This window comes from Mustela nigripes, chromosome 16, assembly GCF_022355385.1.
Source record: "Mustela nigripes isolate SB6536 chromosome 16, MUSNIG.SB6536, whole genome shotgun sequence".
Taxonomy (NCBI): Eukaryota; Metazoa; Chordata; class Mammalia; order Carnivora; family Mustelidae; genus Mustela; species Mustela nigripes.
Genome location: NC_081572.1, coordinates 31,244,797 through 31,272,475, shown reverse-complemented (window position 1 = coordinate 31,272,475; position 27,679 = coordinate 31,244,797). Strand labels below are relative to the sequence as shown.

The 27,679-nt window shown below is 49.9% G+C and overlaps 1 protein-coding gene across 9 annotated transcripts in view; it reads right to left on the bottom strand.

The window, feature by feature from the left end:
• The window catches only part of MSI2 (musashi RNA binding protein 2), a 386,853-nt gene that overhangs the window by 251,006 nt on the left and 108,168 nt on the right, over positions 1-27,679 (bottom strand). For all 9 annotated transcript variants that reach the window (XM_059379319.1, XM_059379320.1, XM_059379315.1 and 6 more), the window contains exon 6: positions 3,424-3,516. In XM_059379319.1, coding sequence (XP_059235302.1) covers positions 3,424-3,516 — 93 coding nt within the window. The remainder of the gene's footprint in view (positions 1-3,423; positions 3,517-27,679) is intronic.

The window sequence follows — 27,679 nt, the reverse complement described above, 5'->3', positions numbered from 1 at the left end:
ATTTGAGTTATTTAAAGTTCTCGGTGTGTCATTCTGCACCCACTCCACTTACAGTAATGACATATTTAAACTCCCTTCGCTCAGCCCCATGATAGCAGTTTTACCCATCTTGATTGCCACCTGAAATAAACAGTTGAAGCAGCTGCCACCTCAGGCACAATGGGGAGAGTGAGAGGAGAGAGGAATGACAGCGAGGGAAACCTCCAACACCGGTGGCAAACCCCGAATGGGGCTTGGAAGGATGGAAAGTTCTGGAAGTGGAGGAAGAGGAAGTAGGGTTTGAATTCTAGCTGTTATCCTGCCTTACCTGGGTGACCTCCCTTGAGACTTAACCTCCCTGACCCGTAATGCTCACCTCTGTCAAAGGGCCGGATGACACCCAAATCCGCCATGCAGATGAAATGAGGCAATCTATGTCTATTCCCAGCACTGACCTGGCCTGTGGACCAACACAGTCTCTTCCTTTCTTTTGCACCCTCCCCACCCTAAGCCCATTGTGTAGACTGATCCGGGGCTGCCACAGGGCCCAGAGTTCAGATTCTGGTATCAGACAAGCCTGGAAGGGAAGCCTGCATCCAGCTCTACCTTTCACAGTGGGGGGAGGGGTTGACCCCAAGTCAAAGACTCAATCCCACCTAGACTCCATTTAACACGCTGCAAAAACAATGCAAGACCCCCACCAGCCTCCTGGAGAAGAATTAAATAAGATAATACAAGTCAATGGCCTGGCCCTGGACTTCACGCAGTACGTAGTCTCTAATAAAATTCCCCCTTGCTAACTCGCTGTTAACCAACCAAAAAGGGCCCCCAACGACTTTCCAGATGAGAATGTGTACAAGTATGTGAGTCTAGCTGACACAGGGGTGTGTGCGTTCCGTTTTCTTCAACCAGAATATAAACTGCTGAAGCCTAGAGGCAGTCTGCTGATGCGTCACTGGGCTGAGACTGCCTTAGGGCTTCACAGCACGTCTCTCTTTTTTTTTTTTTTTAATTTTTTTAATTCATTTGACAGAGATCATAAGTAGGCAGAGAGGCAAAGAGAGACAGAGAGGGAAGCAGGCTCCCCACTGAGCAAAAAGCCTGATGCGGGGCTTGATCCCAGGACCCTGAGACCATGACCTGAGCCGAAGGCAGAGGATTTAACCCACTGAGCCACTCAGGCGCCCCACGTTTCCTCTCTTTTGATGGCTCTGGTTCCAAGTGAATTACACCAGAATCCTGAGAGGTGGTGGGCCCTGCCAAAGGGGCACAGACATGACACCATCCACCAGCACAAGGAGGAATAAGCCCTCTGAAGACAGAACCAGACAACGCACCGAGCACATGCACAAAACAAGCCCTAAGAAGTGTATTATGGTTTTGATACATTCAAAAGCCTCCTTAGTCCTTTAATAAAACTTCTGATAAGTTTACATGTCCTGCTGGAATCTACAAATGTTACTGCTAAATTAACCGAGCAGCTTCAGCCCCAGCGCGGGCCACACCAGGGAAGACCGGCTGTGACTACCTCCCTGACAAGGGGACAACTCTTCTCAGAGCCGGGATGGCTGCAGCCCTGGGCCCCGCCGAAGCTGGCAGAGCTTCCCACGGTTGGCTCACCGGCTCCCAGCTGTAAGTGCTAATGGAAAAAGACAGAAAGAGAAAGGGAGAACGAGAGACAAATAGACAGAAGCATGGAGGCGGGAGCAAGCACAGGTCCGGCAGATGCCAGCCTGTCCGAAATATTCTAACAGCCCAACTTCCCTGATACCCACAAACAGGACCACAAGATTCCAGTTTATGGCTCAGAAAAGAAACCCCACCTCATGTTTGCTCCTGGCCTTGTTTAAGAGGCAGAACTGTAGCAAGGGGGCTCACACTTGCCAGCCTTCCATGACACAAGCTGGGCCTTTCTCCTGTGATTATTTCCAGTCTCTCCCCACAGGCAGGGTGGGGCTGGGTGGGGGACCAAACCCCCCACGCCCCTACCCGTGCTTTGAGCGAGTCTTAAAGAGAAGTACATGGTCACCGACATACTAAGCAGTTCTGCCAAAACGGCCAGAATGAGTCACCCCCAACTGGCAATGCAAGACAGTGCCATGGGGAGGGCGTTTTTCCTAAGCGACCCGGAAGGGCAGTGAAGTGCCATGCTGAATGCCAAGCCCGGCTGGAGGAGCCTGGTCTCTCTTTGTTGCATGTCTTCCATCCATACAGAAATTGGAGATGACCACAGATGGGAAAAATCTCCGTTTTGAAGCTACATAGTGATCATGGCCCTCATCACGGCTTACAACTCGACACACCCAGGGATGAGGTCTGAGCTGCCCATCATCTTGAGCAAACAAATAAAAGCACAGAGGCTTCAGGCCAGGCAGTGGGCAGCAGTGCCAGTACCACCCAGGCCCAGCAAAATAGCTGTCACCAGGGGTGACATGAGTGACAGAGCTCAGAACAGGTGCAGTGTCATCTGATCCCACCCCCTCCCCCCCACTGCCACCATATCAGCCCGACAGCAGCAGGGATGTGGACCTGTGCAAGGGGGACCTTCGCACACCTGGACCTGGACTTCCAGGACAACATCTACAGCGACTTGAAGACAGGAAGCAGAGGGCCACCGCGGCCAACCAGCTGCCAGCCTCCTGGGACACGGCAGCCAGAGGAGGGGTACCACACAAGGCCCCAAAAGGCCAGTCTCCCCGCCCCAAGCTGCCCTGTCAGAGTCAGGGACCATGCAGCCATCAGAGGAACCCTGCTTTCCAAGGCACCAGCTCCTCACCAGTTAGAGAGAGGCTGAATTAAGCACGTTGCCCACAGTGGCATATCCTGTCTGTCCATCTGCTGACTGTGTCTGTCCCCCTACATATTCCCACTCCGGTTCCTGGCTGATGGGATGTATTCTGTGTTGCTCCCAGGCTGGTTCAGCAACAGAGCCCAGGGGATCATTTTACTCCTGTTTCCCACACACTGACAGGTACAGGCCCATCATCTTCCCCGAGTCTCCTTGGGCATCTGACAGGGGAAGGCTGAACAGCACAGGACCCCAGGGAGCCTCCTCTCTTAATGTTCTTTCCAGAAAGGCACAGAATGCCGCCCAGCACCAACTCACAGCCCTCTAGCAGCTTCTGCGGGAGCTCCTGTCCTATGAGTCACAGCCCCACGTCCCTCCCCAGCCGCTGCCACCAGCACCACCGGCTCCCAGCCCAGACCCCACATGGCCAGCAAACGCCAGCGACATCACACTGAAAGGCCACTCTGTCTGCTCCTGCAGGCACGTGCGGCACCACGCCGACCACAAGCTGGACTCCCACAGCAGCTCCTGACAGATTTCACTTAGATCTCAACGACCCAGGGCAAGGACAAGGTTGTGCAAGGACAAGGTTCTTGAGGACGCAGCCGCGGCAGACGGAGGGGCCGCGGCGGCCACCAGCCCCACGTGCCGCTTACCTTGCCGAACTGTTCGAAGTACTGCTTCACGTCTTCCACCACCGTGTTCGCAGATAATCCGCCTACAAATATTTTCTTTGTTCTCGTGACCATCTGCAAGAAATGACAAGAGGAGGACACGGGTTAACCAGGTTATCTGAAGCAACACTCACGAAGGCGCGGAAACAAGCCGCTCTCCACGTTCCTCTAGGAAGGCAATTTCAGATAAATTCGAGCTGTACAGCGTGGGCCTTTTAGACATCTCAGAGCGCTGGAGACAGCCACGCTGGAGATCTCGGGCCTTCAGGCCACAACCTGCAAGCCTGGGTTTCATATAGACACAGAGCGGACTTCAGAACCTCTCAGCCACCATACACAGGTTCATTCTGATTTCTGGCACAAAGAGCAAAGTGGCACATCAAAGCTATTTTAAACCTAAGAGATGTGAACAGAACAGAATCACGTGCATAAAAATCTGCTGCCCAGAAAGTACCATAAAATTTGTCAATAAGAAACTCACACATGGGCGCTTGGGTGGCTCAGTGGGTTAAGCCTCTGCCTTCGGCTCAGGTCATGATCTCAGGGTCCCGGGATCGAGCCCCGCATTGGGCTCTCTGCTCAGTGGGGAGCCTGCTTTCCCCCCTGCCCCCGTCTGCTGCCTGCCTCTCTGCCTGCTTGTGGTATCTCTCTCTCTCTCTCTCTCTCTCTCTCTGTCAAATAAATAAATAAATCTTTTTTAAAAAAGAAAGAAAGAAAGAAGGAAGGAAGGAAGGAAAGGAAAGGAGGAAAAAGAAACTCACACATCATGCAAACATATGGATGGGCTGTCTACACTGAGCTGACAGACGCCAGCCCTGCCCACAGGGGCCACTCTTGGAGCTCGGACCTCATTCTCCTTCCCCTTTTGATTCCTCACCATTCGCCCTGACTCACTCTACACTCAGTCAAGCCCTGCTAAGCCCCCAGGATCCGCCCCTTCATCCATACAAGCCCTTCTCCTGAGAATGCCTCTCTGTGCCTAGATCTCCCACACCAAGTCGTAACCATCCCTCAAGATCCAACGACCTTCTCCTAAAACACAAGTTATCTATGCCGTAGCCACGTCCAGAAGCTGTCCCCCCCTCTTCTGAAACCCTAACACCATACCCACCAGCCTGTCCTGGCACCCACTTCTTCCCACCCAGTGCAGAAGTCATGGATGATCCTGTCTTTCTTACTTCCTCCCCAGACACTGAGTTCCTGATTCCTCTCGGTTTCCTCCCTCCACAATGCCAAGTATGTACCAGGCACAGAGAATCCCACCCCAGTGGGACCCCAGTGTCTTCTCCGATGGGAAGAATGAATGGCTGTGGTCAAGTTTCAGAATCCCAACAGTTCCAAAGCAAATGACACAAACAGTTCAGAGACAGAAACGAACATCCTGGGCGGGAGCCAAAAGTGAAACAAGAAAATAAATCTTATTCTGAACACTGAGTCTAGGCTGTGTGTGTGTTTCAGTTTGGGTTTTTTGTTTGTTTGTTTGTTTGTTTTTTAATGTGCTACTAAGAAAAATTTTATTTAAATGTTAAATAAGAACAGGGTCTTACCTATTTGGCTGCACATAATAAAAGCCTAAAGTCTTAACCTGACAAGAGAAACTGTCACGAAGTACGTACCTAGCAAATCATAATGTTTGTACACTTTAAATATCTCATAATTTTGTCAATTCACACCTCAGTAAAACTGAGGGGAAATGTTTTATGAGAACATGTAAATAAAAGCATGACTGAAATCCCAAAAATAAGTGAATAAGATGATGCCGAGAATGTTACACACACACACACACACAATGTCATTTGTGTCCATGACAATTCGATGTGGGAGGCCTAAATACAGGGGCTGTGGCTGCCAGGATCCCCACTGTCCCCCAGGCTGAGACACCCTGGCTGAGGGAACAGAGTGGTGACCAAGCCACCTCTCCGAGGAGTACCCTGGCTGAGAGCCCCCTGGGTGGGGATGGGTGGGCTGTGCTGAGGAGCGCTGCCCTGAGGTCCGGCCCCATGCTCTGCACTGCACAGTCCCAGATGGGTGCATCGGTCCCAACTAACCCCCAACTCCCATCAATCAGGATTCACGATGGCCGTGAACAGAAAGAGGCTCCCAGACTTCAAGGAGCTCCGGCTTTGGCTTGGCAGCTTCCGGGAGGGACACGTGCCACCACAGCCCACTGACGGAGCCCCACCTAGAGGCTTGCTGCATGATTTTACTAGGACATTGTGCTAGCAATTCTGCACACTTCCTATGGGCTCTGAGAGGCATGCAGTGATTACACATGTGTTTAAAGCTGTGATTTACCACTTTTCGTCTCTTTTCAGATGAATGGGAGAGGAGATTGAGATCATGGACGTGGGAACATGCTACAAAAATCACACCAGCACCTACAGTGCCAACTCCAAGAACCTCTCATTAACCAGTGGGCATCTTATTCTGCTCCTTATTGTCCATCTCCCTTCTCAGCCCTTCCGTAAGTCCCTCTGGAGGACAAGGTCACCTTCCCATGAAACTCCACCAGTCCCTCTCCAGATTTCAATCTCTCCCGACACTCCCTTGACTGCCAAATTTTACTACCCTAACTTTCCTAATGGCATTCATTCAACAGATACGTTAAGTGCTAGGTGTTAGAGTCTACATTCCAATACAATGTAGAATTTAATCCACTATAAAATGGAGATATAATAATTAGCCTACCACGCTAGGCTCCTATTAGGACTAAATTAAACAACATATGCCAAAGTGTCTAGCAGGACACCAGGCAGATGCTAGGTAAGTGGTCACCGTAACCGAATCCAAAGTCAATTACTACATTCATCCTTCAAGCTCAGAATAAATGTGTGACAGAAAGATATTTCACACAAAAATCTTTGATAAATCTAGTCTGGGTGCCCCGTTCTCTTCCACTGTAATTTCAAAACCACTTTCCTGCATCTCTACATGATTTCAGATGGGCAAAGACTCCCAATAGTTTCATTTCAGATTTCTCACTCCTTTTTTTTTTTTTTTTAACCCAGCCAAGTAATTAAATATCTATAAAGACACGCTACTGTGATCCACAAACATGCATTAGTGGAATTCTCAACTTAAAGAAACTCTGGAGCAGCATTCTATAAGATGAACCCTATGGTGCCATTTATACATTGTTTTAGAGACAGGTGGGTATAGAGCAGACCCTATTTATATTCTAAATGTTCACATGGACCCAGGCACTTAAATGAGTAACGTGTCTTTGTCCCAGATAACAGAACTCAACAGAATGTTCATTCCCCAGTAACTGGTTAAATGGAAAGACCCCCCCTCTTACAACTCTCTACAGTTGCTCAACAGCCATAAACCTATCAAGCCAGAGCTTAAACACTGGGGCAGCCAGCCAGCCATAAATCTACACAGTCCCCAAAAAGTCTGTAAAGTGCTTTTTTTTTTTTTTTTTTAGAAGGATGAGAAATCCCAGGCTCCAGACACTATGCTGAAGAGCCCAGCTTACTAAAACATCCTCTCCAGAAACGGGCTCAGATACGGTGATCCCACTCTTCGGCAAACACTAAAAGGAAACTGGTTTAATCAAAACCTTCCAGACATGGGCACCTGGGTGGCTCAGTGGGTTAAGCCTCTGCCTTCGGTTCAGGTCATGATCCCAGGGTCCTGAGATCGAGGCCCCCATCGGGCTCTCTGCTTAGCGGGGAGCCTGCTTCCCTTCCTCTCTCTCTGCCTGCCTCTGTGCCTGCTTGTGATCTCTGTCAAATAAATAAATAAAATCTTTAAAAAAAAAAAAAAAAACTTCCAGACATGAGAAGGCCAGTGGGAAGATGTGCAACACTCAGTTAGCTGCCCAACAGTGTCCTGGCTTTGAGAGAGGAGAGTAAGGCCAGAGGGCAACAGGGCTCTACACACCAGGGGCACACTGGAGGAAATGGGTGGGAAGGGTTACTTTGGGAATCCTGATGCTATCACCGCTAGATGGACGGTGCAGGGCTTGATGACTTGCATTCTGAAGAGGGATACGGGAGGCAGGCAGACAAGGCTCTAGAATCACACGTTCTACCCTGTTTCCTTCCACCTCCAGGGCTGCTGGCGAGGACAGGACAGGGGCAGGGCTAGCTGTCATGTCCAGGCTCCCAGTGGGACTCACTGGAGGTCCTCAAATTCTTATCGATACTATCAAATTTTCTGTGTCCATGTCTGTGCGCATGCGTGCGTATGTGTGTGAGTCTGGGGGAAGTCTCTAGTCCCGAACCTTCCATCTCGGCTGCTACTTGCCCCAGGAATTGCCCAGCATCCCCAGAGCTTAAACCCTCTTCTGACCTCGGAAACAGCAAGCAGGACACGTTACCGCTGGTCCCCGACTCCACAGTGCTTTGTGTTATAAAAAGTCCTCTCCACCCACAGTGGAGAGAGCCACCTGTGTTTTCTTCCTGCGCCAGGCCCTTTGGGTAACTGTTTCCTGACCCACAGCCCTCACACCCATATAGCACTTAACCACACAAAGCAAGGGAAGCTGGCCACTGCACACCAAAAGGCTCAGGCAGCCCCAGGCGGTCCCCACCGTGCCCCCAAATGGGAAGAGCCATCCATCTGTTCCAGAGAAGGCTCCATCCAAAATCCATTAGGAAAATAAGCTTAAATGTCCTTTGCATGGAGTTTTTGGTGGAGGGGTTGTAGAAAACACTTCATGCAAATGCTTTCCACTCTTTAAGACACTAGATACCCACCAAGAGCCCAGCACCCTTGCGGACAGCCACCTCTCCAAACACTCCGAACAGACGCCCTTGCCCTTCCTTTTATAGTCTAGGGCGGCACTCTGGGAAGTGGTGTGTGTGTGTGTGTGTGTGTGCGCACATCAGGGGGTTGGGAAGGTTCAGGGTCTCACAAATCACGGCTGTACATTCTGCATCTAGACCCGTAATTTAACTAAACACCACTGCTCTCCACACCTCCTGGCTCCACAAAGAAAACCCCAACAACCATTTCAGTTTGGAAAATTGCTGTTTACCCATAAGAACTGGCCAAAGCCAGCTGCTAACCAGAGCTGCCCAGAACACCCCACCTTCCTGCTTCTGACCAAAGAGCTGCTTTTTTTTTTTTATTTGAAGTTTCAAAAAAATCCCTTTTAAAAAATGTGTTTGCATCTGAAAGGGTCACTCAGAGTGGGGCCGCTGGTTGTATTTTTATAAAACAGGATAAAGCAGATGAATGTGCATGTGTCTGCATGTGTGTGTGTGTTGAAAGCAGAAGGCAGAGGTATTAGAAAAGAGAAAGTACTTTGAAGAATGAGACTGATGGGGAGAACTTAGCTCTAGGAGCTCTGTCCTAAAGATAATAGTTGTCACACAATAAAACAACAATAACTATGGGGTTCCTGAGTGGCTCAGTCATTAAGTGTCTGCCTTCGGCTCAGGTCATGATCCCAGGGTCCTGGGATCGAGCCCCACATCTGGCTCCTTGCTCAGCGGGAAGCCTGCTTCTTCCTCTCCTACTCCCCCTGCTAATGTTCCCTCTCTCACTGTGTTTCTCTCTGCCAAATAAATAAGTAAAATCTTTAAACACACACACACACACACACACACACACAATAACTAAACATGTTTCTCCTCCTGACAAATGCATGGAAAGGTAGGACGTGGCTCTGGAGAGTCTTCAATGGGTAGGAGAGAAGCCCAGAGAAATTAAGTCAGCTCTCGCCAATACCACGTTCCTGCAAAGAGCTCAGATTCCCCCTTTGGTGACACACATGAGTCATCTTCACTGCCCAAGAGCACTGATTCATTTACAGAAGCTCTCCCATGTCTGGGAGCCCCAAGGTGGAGACAGTCCAGGGAAGATGTTAAGAATGCTAGTGCTGGGCAGGACTCAATAAGCCTGACTGCCCATCATCCCCATTCTACAGATGGAAAAGTCAAGCCCCAGCAACATGGCTCATGTGCTGGTTAAAGGCAAAGCAGAATGACGAGGGAGAATGGATGTGTGCGTGGGTACCATGCAAATTCCATCTCAGACTCTGAATCTGGTGAACACTTTGTTCTTCAGATTCTTGGGTAAAACTGTGTGTTTTCATTCAAGTGTCGGTTCCCTGCATCTGAAAATTAAGCCCAGCCTTTGTAGGGCAAAGAAGCTCTCGCAGGGCTAACCAGGGTCACAGAAGTCCTGAACTCCACAGCCCCGTTCCACAGGGAAGCTTCCTCTGAGGGACATGCCCTCTAAAACTCCCATGTTCCCCCACTATTTTGTTTCCACCCTTCCCTCCTGCCTCTAAACTACCACTCTTGCTGCCACAGTATCTGAACGCAGTGGCAAAACTCACTGAGCACACAAAAACAGAACCCAGGTACTAGAATTATCTCCAAATGATTCTAGAATCATATGTGGAAAAAGACCACAGTGAACAAGTTGACTGGAGTCCCCCCAAATTCACAACCACCCAGGTCTTTGGAAATGTAAGGATCTTGCAATGAAATCATCCTGGGTGCAGGGAGGGCCTTAAATCCAATGGCTGGGTTCTCCAAGAGGAGAAGGGACACACGCTACCCCTGAAAAGACCATGTGAAGATGGAGCAGAGATGTGTCTACAAACCAAGGAACCCCAAGAATTGCCCGCAACTACCAGAAGGTAGCAGAGAGGCACGGATGGCTTCTCCCTCACAGTTTCCAGAAGCAATGAGCCCTGCCAATGCCTTCACTGCAGACTTCTGGACTCCCGAACTGGGAGAGAAGACATCTCTCAGCTTTAATCCCTGCAGGCTGTCTTAATTTGTTAAGAAACCAATATGAAGACCTACCTGGGCCAGGAGCCCTACGACATGACAGCCCTCGCCTCACCTTTTCTTGGTGACCGTGGAGCAGAAGTCCACATGGAGGCCCCCGCCATCATGGAGGAGGAGAACACTGCTCCCACATGGGATGGTCCGAATCTACCCTCCCAAGGAAGGCAGCCCACGCTCATCACGCGCATACCCGCCTTAGGGGGCCACAGGGGCAAGTCTCTGCCCCAGAAGGTAAGGCGATACCTATTGGGAGATGAGGGAGCGTCCCAAACGCTGCCCAGTGTTGCCCACAGAGTCCAGATCACCCTGGTATACCACTTCCTACAAGCGGGGACCAGGGCTCACAAACAGGTGCCTACAAGACACAACCCAAGCGGCCGGGAGGAGACCGGGGTCTCCTGCGTCTCCCTTGGTGCTCAGAATGCTCTGCTCTCACTGCGCACCCCCTCACGAGCTGCCTTACTCTGCCTCCTGTCAATCCCAGGTCAGGTCTCAGCCTCTCTCCCACAATCAAGGAAATGGAGACTCGGAGATGGTATGTGTCTGATGTCTCACTGCACCAGAGTGAGAAGAGACAGCGTCAAAATCTCCCTCCTTCTATTCACTCAAGTGTCTCACACCTTCCTTTGTGTCTAAGGTGGTCTTCTTTCTTCCCAGCGGAAAAGTGCAGCGGGGCCACGGGAGAGGACAGGGCACCAGGACGAGCAAGTCTGATGCTAAGATGCAGAAATGACAGGCCAGACGCTGCTGGTGGGGATGGACGTAAAATGACACTGTCCCTCAGACGATTACACAGGGGTTACTAGGTGACCAACAGACAGGTCCACTCCCAGTGCGTACCACCCAGGACACACCCATCTGTCCACCCAAAGCCTCACACAACATGTTCGTTGCAGTTCGTAGGAGTCAAAAAATGGAACCACTCAAATGCCCGGCAAGGATGAACAGATAAATTAAGTGCAATATGATCTGTGGAAGGGAGTATGATCCAGCCACAAAAAGGAACAAAATATGGACATATGCTGCAACATGGATAAGCCTCAAAGACATTATGCTAAGTGAGAGAAGCCCATCATAAAAGGTCACACATGCTACAGGACTCCATGTGCAGGAAGGTTCATAACAGGGAACGCCGCAGAGACGGAAAGTTGATTAGTGGTTGCTCAGGGCTGGGGGAGTGGGGATCATGATGGCAAAAGAGTAGGAGGTTTCTTTTGGGGGTTCTGAATACGCTCTACGATGGACTGTGGAGATGATGCATGTATCCGGGAATATTCTAAAAACCACTGACCTGCACCCTTAAATGGGTAAGCTGTATGGCACGTGAATTACATCTCAATAAAGCTGTTGTAGGTTTTTTTTTTTTTTTTTTTTCCATGACAGGCCAAAAAGATCCCTAAATAGAGAGTCTGTATGCAAAAAGGGTTTAAAAATAAACCCACATGTCCCAGAAAGCATGCTTTTGCCTGCTACTGTATCCACCAGCTACATCCACGTGCTCTGCTTCTGCCCCTGGTTGACCACTGGACAAAGGTGTAACAATATTTGATGTTGCCAACTGCAGAAATTAATTTAACTTCAGAGGAAACTAATTATAAATATAACCGCCAATGTTTTTCCGAGCTCTCTCTCCCCATCTATAGCTACGAGCCAGAGAGCACTGGGGTTCAGGCTACAATTTGGCATTCCCTCTAAATAGCTTTAAAATTGGAAGGAAAAAAATAGCCTTCCTCTATATGGGGCTGGAATATAATTTACACACAATTATCCGGCATAGTCAGGTTACAACATTACCTCTGATTAAAACAACAGTAACTCACCTACCAGAGAACGTGATCTCGTAATGAAATGATCAGGCTGCTCCGGCAGGCTCCCACCTCCAGCTCAGAGCCCTCTGCCTGGCTCCCTCCCAGGTTAATTTAAAAAATACTACTTCCTTTTACCCTTGGTGGGGGGAAAGCTGCTGCCCGCATGGGTGACCTGTCCACAGATCAGTAACAAAGAGTCATATCCTAATCTGTGGCACTTGGATGGGGGGCTCCGGGGGTTAGCAGAAAGGGTAGCAGAGACGGAGGGCTGCCTTGCAAAGCCCAGGAAGTTAAAGATCATGACCCATGCATCAATTGACGCTGGGGGGTGAAATGGCCGGCTGGCCATCACCCCGATCACAGGCACCCAACCTGTTCTGCACCCACAGGTAGCTTCTCCATCACACCACCCTTCTTGGAGCCCCCACTCCCTAACACTCGCCACAGAGTGAGTCACGGGAGGCCCCAACAACTCTCTCCGGTGTTCTAATGATTGCCAATACGGAGATGCAATTAAAACCCATCAGCTTTTACAGCAGCGGTATTAAGCGAAATTAAGTAAGTACCCTTTACTGTTGCTGAATTTGCGAGGCAGCCGTGCATCCCTGCATACGAAAGAGGTGCCTCCAAAGCCCCAGCGAGACAGCGGAACAGATTCTGAGTGAACCCCAGAAAGAGGGGAGGAAGGAGGGCCCGCCGGGATGGCGGGGCTGTTGGCAACTCTGGCCTTCCATCTGTGCCTGTCACGGCCGCCCGCCCTGCAGCCTGGTGGGATTCTTCTCAACACCTGGAGGACGCCTCATGGTGAGGTTAGGGCCCTGGAGGCGGTGACGCCAACGACAGTCCAGGGTACCCCACGGTCCAGGCTGACCCGGCCTAGGGCAGTGATCCAAAGGACACACCAATCCTCACTTTACAAACACGCTCTCTCTGCCCACCTGCTCGCATCGCCAAGCACATCTGTGTCGACTAAGGCAGAGTAAATCCGACCTGGTGGGTCGGATGAGAGGAGGTCAAGTCGCAGTTCTGGGCCTCCCTTCTCCCCTTGAACCCTGGGCCACAGACCCCGGCGTGGGCAACACCAACTAAGGCAGCGAATGCAGAATAGGAACTCCAGGAGAGCTCCCGGTTCCCAAACTCCTCCCTTCCTAAGACATTTCAGGTCAGCCTGGAGCCAAAGCCAGAGAGATAGTTTCTCCACGGAACTGAGGTTCTTCGAAGCTCGCTGGAACCAGAAGTCAACACGCATGCCTTCCCGGACGGCCTGCTGGCTGGGAGGGCGCACATACGCTCTGAGAAGGAAAACCAAGCTTGGGAGGGAGTTCCCTCCCTTTGGGGAAGACTGCTTGAGAGAGAGACTTCTAGAACCCACCCCGGTGAGAACTAGACCCCTTCTTCTCATCAGCAACCACGCAACGGCTCCTCTTAGGAAGGGAAAGCAGAGAAACTTTGCTGGCAGGCAGGTTCTGAAGCCAAGGCCGCCCATCCCCCAAGCCCTCCAGTTGATTTTGCTGAAAGAACAAATGGCAGCCTTAACCCTTAGCCTTGATTACCTTCATTAGCATATTTCAGATGCACACGGCAATCAGTTCTTGATGAGCAAGTTTTACCTAATCCACGAGCCGAGCCAGGCTGCGGGCTCCCCGACACTCCCGTTGCGCAGCCGCCCCCGGGCCCAGCAGCACCCCAGCATCTCCTGGGGCATCTTGAAAACCTAGAGAGGCCGGCCCCACCCTCGGAATGCTGATCTCATTGGTCGGCGGTGAGGCCTAGGCATCTGTAGTTTCTAATCATTCTCCAGAAGATTCTAAGGTGCCTTCGGGGCTCTAGGAAAAGCGGCTTGAACCAGGGAGCACTGGCTTGAGCCCTAACTCAGCTATTTCCCTAGTGTAACTGCAGGCAAGCCACGGGAAAAGTGGGGACAAGAGCTACATGCCACAGAACTGCTCTAGGCATCACCAGAGAGAAGTATGTGAACACAACTGGCACACAGCAGGCGCTCAGAAAAGGCTGAATAGGAGAGTGACACTGGAGCCCGAGAGGGAAGAGAAGACAAATGGTGGAGAATTGTCTCTGGTGACACACTCATCCATTCATTCTCTCATCAGACCTGTTTTGAGGACCTACTGTGAGCCAAGTCCTGTGCACTAAGCTCCATGTATGTTAAGCAGAGCGAGATCTGCCGTCTGCTCTGAAGGTACTTCCTGTCAAGGAAGAGGCTGTGTTATGACAGCAAGATGGAACTTTGGGGGCACCGGGCTGGACATGACTTGAGGCTTGAAGATCAACAGCAGGAGTCGCCCGGAAAGAAAGGGGAGAAGAACCTCCCCAGCAGGAGCAGCGGCATCTTCCACCCTCGTCAAAAGACCACAGGTAGATATGAATGACTGTGGCCAAGGTGTTAGAATGAAAGCAGGAGAGGGCCAAGCCCAACAGGGAAGGCCCTGCAGGCCAAGCCAGGGAGGCAGCAGAAACCTACACAAGGCCAAAACAGGGAAGCCACTCTTCACTCAAGAAAGAGAAAAAGCAGGGCCATCCTGGGGGGTGGGGTCCTTTAATGCTAGATGCTGGCAGGGAGGCCTGGACAAGAGGGGCCAGGAAAGCAAGCACCAACCAGAAGGAAGGCATCTAGACACCAGTTCTAGTGACCAGCATGGGGCCTGGGATCAGTTTGCCTCATCAAGTCCCTCCCTGTTCTACCACCCACTGTTCCAGAAACATGAGGGAGTAGGGGGAAGGAGGAGGGCAGGTGGTGGAGAAGGCAGAAGGAGAGATAAGCACATTGCACCCTCGGTGTGGTCGTCTTTGGAAACACACTCAGCCATCTGTTAGGTCATAAATTTTACTTGTCAAGAAAAACAAAATCAAATTTCCCCCACCCCCAGGATACGCTGGTCTGGCCCCTACCACCTGCCACAAGTAACTTCCTTTGAGGAAAAGGGGGGAGCCAAGGAGTGTCTGCTGTGAAAGAGAGAAGCCAAGAAAACCATGAGCAAGGCTTTCCACCATTTATTAAATGTCTTATCCCTAAAGGGATGGAAAGTGATCTTTCTAAATCCAAGAGGGTTTTAGAGGCTGAAAAGAGCATCAGATTTAGAGATTCTGGAGATGAAAGGGTCTGCTTCCAACCCCAGCACCCCAAACCAGCAAGCAATAAAGTAGAAAGACCAACCCACGACATTCCATCCCATCCATATACACTAGGTGACCCCGACCAAGCTTCTCAGAACTTGGGTTTCTCCTTGACAAAATGAGATTAAAAGAGTTACACATGAAATGTGCTTAGCATGGAGCAGAATGACAGGTTCATAAAAGTTCCTCTTCCCCTCCCAACTGCCTTCCATTTTCCACCAGTGACTTCAGCTCTCTTTAGCCGTGAACGAGGATCAAACCTTCCCTGCCTGCCCCACAGACTACACCACAGGAAAGAGAAGGGGAAAAAAAAGGCAGCTGGAAAAGGCATGAGGCGCCCTCTGTAAATGTAATGACCAACGATGATTCTACTTCCCAAAGATTTCTCAGATACCACCCTAAATCAGCTCCACCTCTAGTGGCAGCACTGGGCAACCATGGTATTTCCATGGGCTGAAGATGCTCTCACAAAAAAGGATGTTATCTCGGTGCAAAGTTATGTCTTCATCTGCCTTCTCCTAGGCAGCCCCTTACCCTACAAAGAGTAACAGACTGTTCCACAGAGGAAGGTCATTCTCCATAAGAGATAAAACTGTCTGTGCCTCGGAGGTAATATTTCTCTGCTACACCAATATCCTAGTATGTCTGTGCTCTCCTCATACCAGGAACATATTTCTATAAATCCTCACATAAAAGAAAACTTTATTTTCCAGAGGAACAAATGAAGGTGGTGGGGAGGGAGGGGAAAGGAAAAAACATTCACCAATCAAACAGAACGCTGCCTGTCAGGAACTTCACTAAATGCATAGTGCTACAGATGTTTTACAATCATGATGTCTGTTCTATTGAAAACACTTGCACGAGGCCAACCAAACAACGGAAAAGAGAGAAAGAAAAGACATGTCCCCCAACGTGCCCAACCCAGCTAACTGGTCTGGGCTGGATGTTTATTGAGGCAAAGAGGTAACTGGGGACCTGTAACTGTCAGCCAAAACGTGGAGGGCTCATTTCAGAGTCCACTCTGGAGGGCTGTCAAATCAGCTGCACGGCCCAGCAAATGGCGCACAGTCTCTCAGAAGGACACTTCATCCTGGAAGACCAGGGTCTTCTATGGGAAAATTGCTCTGCACCTGGCAAGTGCTTAATAAAATCCAGTTCTCTTCCCTCAAGGAAGGACAATCTGCCCAGTTAAAACCTCATTTGTCCCACACCATTCATTCCTTCCACAAACATTTGTTCAGGCCCACTATGCATAAAGGTACTGAGCTAGGGATTCGCAGCCAATCCACTGTGGTCAGGAGGGCCTCCCCCACCCCTCAATCCCGAAAGGAAGTCTCCTAAGGGAGAGCCGTGGTCAATCAAGCCCCCAGAATGGAAGTTTCGTAAGTCAAGGACTTTGTCTGTTTTGTTCACCGGTATATACCCAGCACCTGAAAGAAGGCCTGGCCTATAGCAGGCAAAGAATAAATATAGGCTTAAAAAAAAAATGAGTGAATGAATATTTCCTTCCCTGTATTACCCAGTCTGTGGATGATTCCAGGTCCCTAAGCATCCACCCCATCTTCTTTCTTTCCCCCTTCGGTCATTCTGAGCATTCCTTATTGCTGGCACAATGAGATAACAGGTTCATTCCTAAGAAGAGCTACCCAAAGTTCTATCCAAGAGCCCCAGAACACAGATCGCTGCACCAGAGGGCCCTGTTCGACAGAGGCAGACAAACCTTCCCCTACTAGTCAGACACACACAGCTGGTAATCTGTTAGAGGCATCTTGAGATACAAAAAGGACAACTGATGCCTCTGCGAACCACTTAAAAGGCCACGTCAAATAGGGAAGGGCCTGAAACACCTGGCAATCACAGATTCAGTGACAACAACTAGGGTCTCTATCACCAGCCCCTGATTAATTCCATTCGAAATCAGATGTTAATGACCACCCTAGTCACTTACCCAGGCCCACAGGAGCCCAAACTAAATGATTTAGTTCAATGCCCTTAGAGCTCTCCCAGGAACCTGATGAAAACACTCAATGGCACAAGTATGCAAAAAAAGACAAACCCATGAAAAACTGTGAAAGAGTCAGAGAAGGCTTCAAAGAGGAGAGGCTTAACTGGGGCTTTAAAGGATAAGTAGGAGTGTTCCAGGAAGGCAAGAAAGAAGAGTGGTTGGAATCACAGCAGCATGACACATCACTGTTTCAGGACCAAAAGTTTGGTACGATCAGAAATCAAGTGGAAAGGAGGATTTGATGGGCGATGAGGACCGATGCATGGGTTAGATCACAAAGGGTGTTGTAGATCATAGCCAAGGAGACTAACCTTCATCCTTTAGACAAGGGTGCTATGATTTTAAGCAGAGGAATAACACGGCCAGCTTTGTGGTTTAGATAAGTCATTCCGTAGAGGGCAGACTGGAGAGCTTGCACACAGAGACTGTAAGGACGGTTAGAAGCTTATCATAATAGCCCAAGATGAAGGGACCTTCAACTAAAGCAAGGATCTTTTGCATAACAAAGCAGGAAGAGATTTAAGAGAGAGTAGGAGACAAAATTATCAGCCCTGGGTAAATGGCCAGATGCAGCGATGAGGGAGAGGAAGTCACCAACCATGATAAGGACTTGCAGAAGATGTAGGTTTGCAGAGGAACGACAGATGTGTTCAGTTTGGGTACATTAAATTTGTCGTGCCCAGAAGACAATTTACATATCTGTTCTGGAGCTCAGGAGAAAGATCAGGACAGATGACTTAGAGTGAATTCACTGGGAGGAATCCCACCATCTTCCGGAAACCCAAAGCCACAGCCAGAGAACCAATAGAGAAGCAAGAGAAAACCATCTCGCCAACTACAGCAAACAGCCCCTTGGTCTACGCCCCTTCCCTTGAAGATGAGTAAGTCTGTGACTGTTTCAACCAGGAAAACACAGCAGAAGAGATGATGTGTGACTTCCTGGGCTGGGTCACAAAACGTGCTGCAGCTTCCAGCTTGTTCGCTGGAACACGCATCCCTGGGGACCTGAGCCAGGAGGAAGATGTCCAACCACCCAAGGCTGCCATGTTGTAAGGAAGCCCAGCCACACAAACAGACCACGTGTGGGAACTCCATCCTCTGAGCCATGCCTGCCCAGGCACCGGACAGATGAGTGGATAAGCCTTCAGATAAGTCCAGCCCATTGCCACCAGATCACCATCAACACGTTAAGCCTTCCCAGCTGAGGTTTTACCCACGGCAAAGCAGAAACCAGGTCTTCTGCCAAGGCCTGCTTAAACTCCTGACCCAGTAATTTCCTGAGTACAATAAAATAGTTGCTTCAGGCTGCTAAATTCAGGGGTAATTTGAAACAGAGCAATAAGAATTGTTACAGTAAAGTTAGGGCATTTCAAACCAAAGGCAGTGGTCGGCGGTGTCCAACAACACAGAGATATTTAGAGAGGTAAAGAGGCATCAGGTCTCGGGGCCGCTGGGTCCAGATCTCAGGCACACAGTGTCCGTGGTCAATTTTAGGACACGTAGGATGGGCAGTGTGTGGAGCTGGACAGCAATCTCCGAGCTGTCACACAGACACCTCCCATGCAGGCCCAAGCGTGTGCCAAGCCCCAGAGTGCTGGCAGTCCGGGCTTAGTTGCAAACATTCCTTTAGGGAGGAAATCTTACTGCAGATGGCAACTGGCACTGAAGATTCACCCATGAACATGAGAATGGCCCCCCAGGGACACCACCAAACACTTGCCATGGTCAACTTTGCCTTTAGAAAGGCAGTGAAGTCTAACAGCATCAGATTTTCTTTTTTCTAGAGAGAAATGGTTTTTATATTTGTGATCACTGTAAATAGCAACAGTTCCAAGAGGCCACCTTAAAACAGCAATCTGTTCTAAGAGCCCTTTCTTGCCCTTAGCCAAAAGCCCTCTTGTCTTCCTGTGCAAAATCGGGATTTAATACGTGGGATACACCTGAAGCTATGATCATCTTGCACACTTGTTCTCCGACAGCTCTGCAGCTCAGGACAGCTCACTTCCTGTCTAGAGACCCAGAGCCAAGTCAAAGTCATTGCTGGAATGACTTGGGAGAGGGGCATTCCCCTCCCAAATTGTCCTATCTCCCGGACAAGACAAATCGTATCTCTCCCCGCCGCCCCATGCCCCAGCCAAAAGGCCGGCTTGGTCTTCCGCTCTGTTCCTGCTGTTCACAGGCCCTTGCTCCCCCAAACCTTCTCTGTGTCCCAGAGATGACCCAGATCAAAGGAATGTGTTAAAAACACAGGGACTGAGCCACCTGAACCCTGCAGAAGATTCAACCTGCACAAAGAGAGACCCAGAAACAGAGTGTGTTGTACAATTAACCCAGAGGAAAGACCTGACCTTCTCAGACCTTCCCTTTTGCCAAATCTCATCATAGATTTGCCTTAGTTTTTTGGTTGTTGTTGTTGTTGTTCTTTTTTTTTTTTTTTTTTTTTAAGATTGTATTTATTTATGTGGAGGAGAGAGAGCATGAGAATGGAGAGGTCAGAGGGAGAAGCAGACTCCCTATGGAGCAGGGAGCCCCATGCGGGACTGGATCCCAGGACTCTGGGATCATGACCTGAGCCGAAGGCAGTGGCTTAACCAACTGAGCCACCGAGGTGCCCAGAATTGCCTTAGTTTTAACTGTCCCTTAATCAACACAGTTTCTGAACAGCTACTCGGAATAAAATCTTCTGGGAAGAGAAATAAAAAGAACTAGAGTCACTGTCCTGGGCGGGCTGACTGTTTCATCAGGGAGACAGGACATCTGCAGGGACACCGCAAACCATCAGCACAGGCTCCAAGGTTCCACGCGGCTACCGCACCGCCGCTCTGACCCGGGCATGCACGTCCTGGTCCTTGGGCCTCTGTTCCAGCGGCACCCCTCACCCAGGAACTCCCATCACACCTCAGGCCAAACGTCTGTGCTCAAATGTCACCTTCACCAACCTACTTAAAAAACCGCAAGCCCTCCCACTCCCCAGCGCCTGAGGACCTCCTCCCAGCTTCTACAGCCTAACACACCCTCTGATTTACTTATATTATTTTTCTTTAATCTTTTTTTTAAAGATTTTATTTATTTATGTGACAGACAGAGATCACAAGTAGGCAGAGAGGCAGGAACAGAGAGAGGAGGAAGCAGGCATCCCGCCGCACAGAGAGCCTGACGTGGACCCTGGGATCATTACTTATATTATTTGTCATCTGCCTCCCTCCTGCCGGAAAGTAAGCTTCATGAGGCCAGGAACTGTGTCTATTTTGCTCACAGACACACTCCCAGGAGCTGGGTCATAGGGGACATTCAGTAAATACTTGATACATGCATGCATGGACATTCTAAAGCGTAGTACCATGACCCTATAGTCACCATGAACGACCCCTCTGTCTACACCCGCGCGGATGTCAACTGTACCTGAACGGTGCCACTCTAGTTCATTCCGCTTCCCATTGTCACTAAATGATGTTTACCCGTGAGGCTGAAGCTCCTTGCAGGAAGAGACCATATTTATTCATGTTTGTATCTCCCAAAGCATTAGCTCTGCTCAAGTAGATAATCTATTGAATCTAATGTAAAAATCAAATTGCATGGAAAACAGGCAAAGAACACCCAGCTAATATATGTAAGTACCTGCATACAGCGCTAGAGTCTCTGAAAATACCAGGAGAAGCAAGATGATACACATGTGTAAAGTTCAGTGCGGCAGCCACTAGCCACACGTGGCTACTTAAATTTAATTAAAATTAAGTGTCATTAATACTTCAGTTCCTCAGTTACATTGGCCGCATTTCCAATCCTCAGTGGCCACATATACTGGACACTGAAGAACGTGTATCTCCTTCGTTCTGCTGGATAGCAGTGACACACACAGTCCTTGCCCTCAGCATCCAACCCTCTAGTCGAGGCCACGGCACAGAAACAAGGAGGACCAGGAGGAACAATCTGCTAACCAGTCATAAGGGAACCGAAGAGGGCTACAGGGGTTGAAGGGGAGAGGGGTCACTCACTGCCTGTGGGGACAGAAGAATCAGGAGAGGCTTCGAGGCAGGGATAGAGACACTTAGGAGAACCTCTAAAAATGAGTTGGGGGCTTTATGCAGACAAGGGGAAGGTTATTCCAGAAGACTGGAGAAAGTCACAGGCAGAGGGGCACCGGGGCACGGTTCTTAGAGCACAGGTACGTGGAGACCTGTGTGACACGAGGCTGGAAGGGCCTAGGTGAGGCTGGCATTCCAGACAAGACACCTGGGCTAGACCCCGTGGGCAGCCGGAAGCAGCATACCTGTGAGTCCAGAGCAGGGTGGGGGGGCTATCGGGGAGGGACCACCAGAGACAAAGTCAGAACCCAATTAGATGAGAAGTCCTGATGCAAGGTGGCAGCAGGGACAGAAACAAAGAGATGCGTGGCACCAAGAGGTGCACTGCTAGGTATGCAATGACCCTCGGGGGTGACAGAACATTCAAACTCAAAGGATCCAGGGTGCTCACAAAAGCAGAATCCGCCTTAGAATGTAAGCATCTAGAAGGCAAAACCCACATTCACTCAGAGCTTGTGAGTGGGGGGCTCACAGACCACTCTCTGAGGCCACCATGCTTTGCCCACTCGAAGTCTGAGAACCTCCGTGTGGCAGATCCTGCATCAGTCAGCCTGGCGGACGTGTGTGTGCTCCTCAGCCTGCTCCCATGTCACTGTCACTGCCATGAGGCCGGAAAGATGTGGGTCTTCCAAGTTCCCCACTGGCGCTGGCAAGCACCACCCCCAACCAAAATCCAATTCTGGCCTCCCAAGCTGCCGCTTTCAAAGCCAAGGGTTACATGCTCTGTTCAAGTTCAGCAGCCCAGCTTCCCCAGTCCCTCCCGGGCCACCCACTGTGGGTTAAAGACTTATTTATGCACACTCTGGGGGCTCCACGGGGAACAGTTCCAGACACAGAACAGAGGCCTTAACCAGGTGCTTAGAATGCAAGGCACAACTTGGTTAATGCTATTGTAGGCCTCCACAAAGACTCGGATGCATTTCGGCAAACAGCTAATAATAAAAGCAGGAGGAGGGGAGAGGTGGAAAAAGTCAACCCGGCATTTTTACAGGGGATCATCCTCCTCCCCACCCCCGCCACAGGCACCTTTGTGACAACTGGCTTCTCTCTCCAATTAGCCTATTTTCAGCAGCCAATATCCAATATGCCGGGCCCGCTATTCAAGAGCCTTTTATCTCGCAGGCACATACTTTACAGAAAAGAAAAAGGAAAGGATTTCTAAAGTGGCCAGGCCAAAAAATAAAAAAAAAACTAAGAGGATTGGGGGGTGCTGTATTCAAGAACAAAGAAAATTCTGGAAACCTCCTGAAAGGACCCTGCCTGCCTCTCCCTATTAAGCAATCAAGAGCTGACAGAGCGTTGGACATGTAGCCGCTGAGGAGTGTGGGAGGCCGAGGGCCACACAGGGGGCCACGCTGCTCTCCCCACCACGTCCAGCCTTCCCCTTATCGCCAGCCTGCAGGACGGAGCAGGGCCGCTGCCTGTGTACAAGGGGGACTGCGGGGAGAAGTAAAAGAAGGGAGAAACCAATCTGAGAAATAACTTCCTGACAGGCCGACAGCTGACATTCTGAAGTGAACACAGGATCTGCCAAGAAATCATCAGGCCTGGCTTTTCTCTCCCTGATAGATGACAAGGCAAAAAAAAGAAGAAGAAGAAGACAATGAAAAAGAAGAAAAGGAAGAGGAAGAGGAAGAAAAAAAGGATGAAAAAGAAACAACCACAGCCACACATATCTCATAAATCACAACTTTTATTGAATGCTTCACCACATAATGGTAACAGTCAAATTGAATAAAGACACCCTTCTGTAAAGTAAGAGCTGAGACACGCCATCTCCCCCAGCCCAGGATGGACAGGAGGGAGGACTGAACTCTGAGAGAGAAAGGCTCAGGGAAAGCAGAGTTAGCAGTGGAGACAGGCGGTCATTTTCCTACTTGATTTTCAAACCATGGGCACCGAGGAGTCAGGAGAAGCGGGGTGACCCAGGAGCAAAGGCACACAAGAGAACAAATGCGTGAGCCAGGGTGGCAGGGCTGCGTCCTGAAGGGTGTGGGGATGGTATTCAGGGGATCAGGGGTGAAGGAAGCACTCCAGACAGGTTTATAGAAAACGCTGAGAATGGGTAAAAGCAAGATGAAAAGTCGGTGAGCGAACTCCAGCAGAGGAACGTCAGACCGCGGGCCGGCAGTTTATCACCGGGAGGTTCACCCCGTCAGAGAAGCCCAGCCCAGCCACTCTCACAGGTAACATGGCGGGCCCAAGTAGTGACAGAAGAATGCAGCTTCCTCTCATCTGACGTTCCCACTTGCTCCCCAAGTCAGGAAGAGGGGCGCTCAGAGTGTGGTATGGCCTTCCTTCCTCAGGAAAGACCAACTCACTCTGGAACCTTCTCTCCCACGTGTCCCACTCTCAAAGCTTTGACATGCCCACGCCCCAAACGCAGTAAGCTGGGGAAGAAAGTAAGAAAGGAAGGAAGAAAGGTATTCCTTCAATGCCTCAGTCTGTGGGGCAGGATCAGCGATAGCACAGGGCTCTTTCTGTACCCCACGCTCTTCCTCTGCCCTACTCATCTAAATAAATTCGCTCTGTGGCGTGTTTAAGTAATGGAAAACAGAAAGAGAAATAAATGTATTTCTTCCCGAATTCTGCCATTGGCAGAATCCAAAGAACTAGATTTGTGGTCAGGAAGAGGACTCCTTTCAAGTCCTGCCAAGAAGAAGGGCCTGATGCCTGAACACAGTAGGCCCTCCACACGCACGGGCTGGACTGAACTACGCGGGAGCCTTGTTCACCGGGCCACCATCCCAGAGTCCCTGCCCGATTCCAACCCAGGAGGCAGGCCCCGTGACGCAACACCAGAGGGTGAAGGAACAGACCAGGAGCATTTCTGAGCAAACGCCAGGGAAGACAGGGCTCCCCAGTTCTGGTCAGAGTTAAAGACTGTTCAGACTAATTCCTGAAATCAGGATTGGCTAATTCCTTCCTCGCTGACTCTATCACAAGCACCTTCAAAAAGGCACTTACGGAGGGCGCCTGGGTGGCTCAGTCATGAAGCGTTTGCCTTTGGCTCAGGTCATGATCCCAGAGTCTTGGGATCAAGCCCCGCATTGGGCTCCCTGTTCGGTGGGAGTCTGCTTCTCCCTCTCCTATTCCCTCTGCGTATGTTCGTTCTCTCTCTCTCTCTCTCTCTCTATATATATATATATATGTATATATATATCTGTTAAATAAATAAATAAATCTTTAAAAAAAGATAGTAAGAAAGTCACTTATGGGTCAAAGTGCTGCCTGGAATGACCACGCACTCCCCCTCCCCTTGGGTGAGGGGAAGGGGAATTGGAGGGTAAGGCAGAATCTCATTCACACGTGTAAGTTTTTGCAACAAATGTGGCTTAAGGCCAAAGGCAGAAATTCTTGACTGTGGAAAACAAATGAGAGACCAAATCTGCCCAAATGGTGAGGACACGATTTATGAAATGTTAATGCTTAGCCGATCAGCTGCTCAGAAACACCTTGTTGGGTTGAGAGCCATCAGCTCTCTCTTCTCTTCGAGAAGATCTGGGAAGACAAAGCTGGGCCTCAGAGTTCTGATTCCTGTTGTCTAAAGCTTAAGTGCAATGAAAAATCCCAAACTGGATGGAGGTTTCTCCATCTCCAGAACACAGGGTCAGGGAGAGGTCGAGACCTCACACGCCCGTTCTTGATGCATTTGACTGCACCTCTCAGTGACTCCCTACCTAGGGAAAGGATCTGAGCGCTGGCTGGTGGAAAAAGTGATACTTTGCGGTTGTGTGCTACTGAAGAAGCCAACTCATGGTTTCAGAACACACTTGCAGGGCTGAACTGAAGCAAGAGTAAAGCCTTTTTGAAAAACAAATCTACGGGGGCTCCTGCATGACCCAGAGGAGACAGCCGGGATCCGGAGCCAGACCTGGATTTGGCTCCCAGGTCCGGCTGCCTGCTGGCCGCTGGACCCTGAGCCAAACATTCTACCCCTCCGAGCCTTAGTTACCTCATCTATGAAATGGGATCGTGTTCCCAGTATTGACAGCATTACTGTGAAGATCAAATCAGATTATATGAGAAAGTGTTCTGTATTCCTGAAAACGCAGTGGAGATACCAGTCCCGTGGACTCACCAAGCAATTCCCCCAGCCCTTGCACAAACACGTGATGGCTCTATCTCAGACAGCCATCACAGCTGCAGAGGGCAAAGGGAGCAAGAACTCTAATCTCATGTTGGCGTCCATGGGCGATCATGGAAAGAGAGAAATCTCTCAGGAAGATAAGGGGAAGCACATATCATCTAAGTAAAGCAGGCAGGAGAGTGCAAGCTCAACGGCAGGACAGCATGGCTCAGCCTCTTGCCGTTGGGCGGCCAGGGCAAGAATCAGCAGATGGGGCTTGGTGTGCCTTTGCTGTGGGGTAGACACCCAGCAGCTGGGAGGGCCCCCTGCGTGGAAGAGAGAAGGCAAGAGGAAGAAGAATATGGCCACCTCCACCTCTAAATTCATCCCCTATTTGTTCCCTACACCAACTCCCCATTTCCACCAGGGGCCCCCAAACTCAGAGTGGCTTCAGAGCCTTTATTCCTGCTGGGTATGCCTCGAGGGCACTGCGTTCCACCCTCACAGAAGTCTTACACAGGAGAAGGGATAACGTGACACCGTCCAACCTTCATCATCATCAGTGTGATGAGCTCATCACTGTGTGTCAGGAACTGCTGTAGGCACTTGACGCATACGGGCATTCTGAACTCCCACCACAACCCAACAAGGTGGGAGCCATCAGCTCTCCCTTGTACGGACAAAAGAAACGGAGACTCAGAGTAAAGGACAGAACTAGATTAGGAGCCGAAGCAATGTGTTTCCAAAGTCTACACGCTTCACCCATCAGTCTACACTACCCCTTCTGAACACGATGAGATGTTCCATCTTCTCTGCCAAGAACGCAATGATTGGGTGTCCTTTTCTATCAAGCACACAAGTTCTGGGAAAATGGAGAAGGAGGAAAGATGGGAAAGGAATGAGATAAGGGATGCAGGAAGGAGGAAGAAAAGTAGAAGAGAAAGGGAAGGAGCCGGCAGAGAGAAGGGGTCTCATGTCCAGGTTGTGGGTTCTGGAGTCAAGAATCTAGAGCTGGATTCCTGTTCCGACAGGTGCCATGAGGAGTCAAGAGTCCCACCTTTCCCCCAAAGAGAGGGAGGCTGCAAAGGTCAGAAGAGCAAGAACAATAGCAGCATGGACCGCGGTAGTGGCTTACAGCATGGGACCAGCCCTCCCCCCAAGCCCAGCCCTGGACTAAGCATTTTACGGGCATTATTGCATGGAATTCTCCCAGCAATTCAATGAACTAAGGCTAGTCATCATCCCCATTTCACAGCTGAGGACACTGAGTATTCCCAATGTTAAATCACTTGCCCAATGCCATCTAATGGAGATGTCCAAAGACATCTAACATCGCTGAAAAGCACCCAGCCTGGTCCAAAAACAGTACTGACGTGTACGTGGCTCTCCCCAGCTGTAAGCTGCCCACCTCCGGATGAACAGAACATGGAGCGCCTTTAATACCAAGCCATCCATTCTTAGAACACACACGGCCCCGGAGGTGAGGAATGCAAGGGGGAAACTGAAGACAACAGGGAGCCCGGGTGACATTCCTGATGAGGAGAGGCCTGTCCAGAAGATGCCATTCATGATCAGTAGATGTTGCTACCCAACAAAAGGCCACCAAAAAAAGGCTTACCACCCATTTACACAGAAAAGTAAGCTCCCTTGGAGACAGAATCATATCTTTTATAGGTCTCCCCTCCCCTGCTCCAAACAGAATGTTCAGTAAGAGTTGCTGAACCACCTGACCAGCTCAGGGCCTGAGAAGGCTGCTGATGACTGTTCCCAGGGACTTCAATCTGCCAATGCCTATACTGCATGGCATGACTCTCTGGATTCTGACCCTTTACCCATTATTCCCTTCCTTCCTCTCCCATAAGTCTCACTGTCAGTTTAATCGCACTGGACGTTGTTCAATAAACCCCACAGTAATCAAGCCAAGTCAGGGCTGTAAACACTGGGCACTCAGCTGCCACCCCAGAAGCAGACAATGGCCAAGAACAGAAAAAATGATGTTTCATCTGTATGGGGAATTCCCAGGAGTGACAAGGAGTCCTAGCGGCCACGCTGAAAACATGGAAACCAAGATGACTGTTCCCATAGTGTATAGGACCTGTGTTCTGCGTCCATCTTGCTGAAAGCACTTCCCAACTGTCAACTGCACAGAGTAAACATTAAGTGGTTTCCTTGATAGATGAGAGAAAATAAATACCTTTCTAAATTTTGGATTTTGCGAGGGAATGTAGGGTTTCCTCAAGGACAAAGGGAATCACACCAGGAAAAGGTCAGGAAAAAATTATCTAGTATGCTAAAGGTTTAGTGATCAATATCAGGTTACAAGTTCAAGGGCTGTGTCTGGGCTTGAATTTACTGTCTGTCAGGTCAAGTCCTAAATTACCATGTAT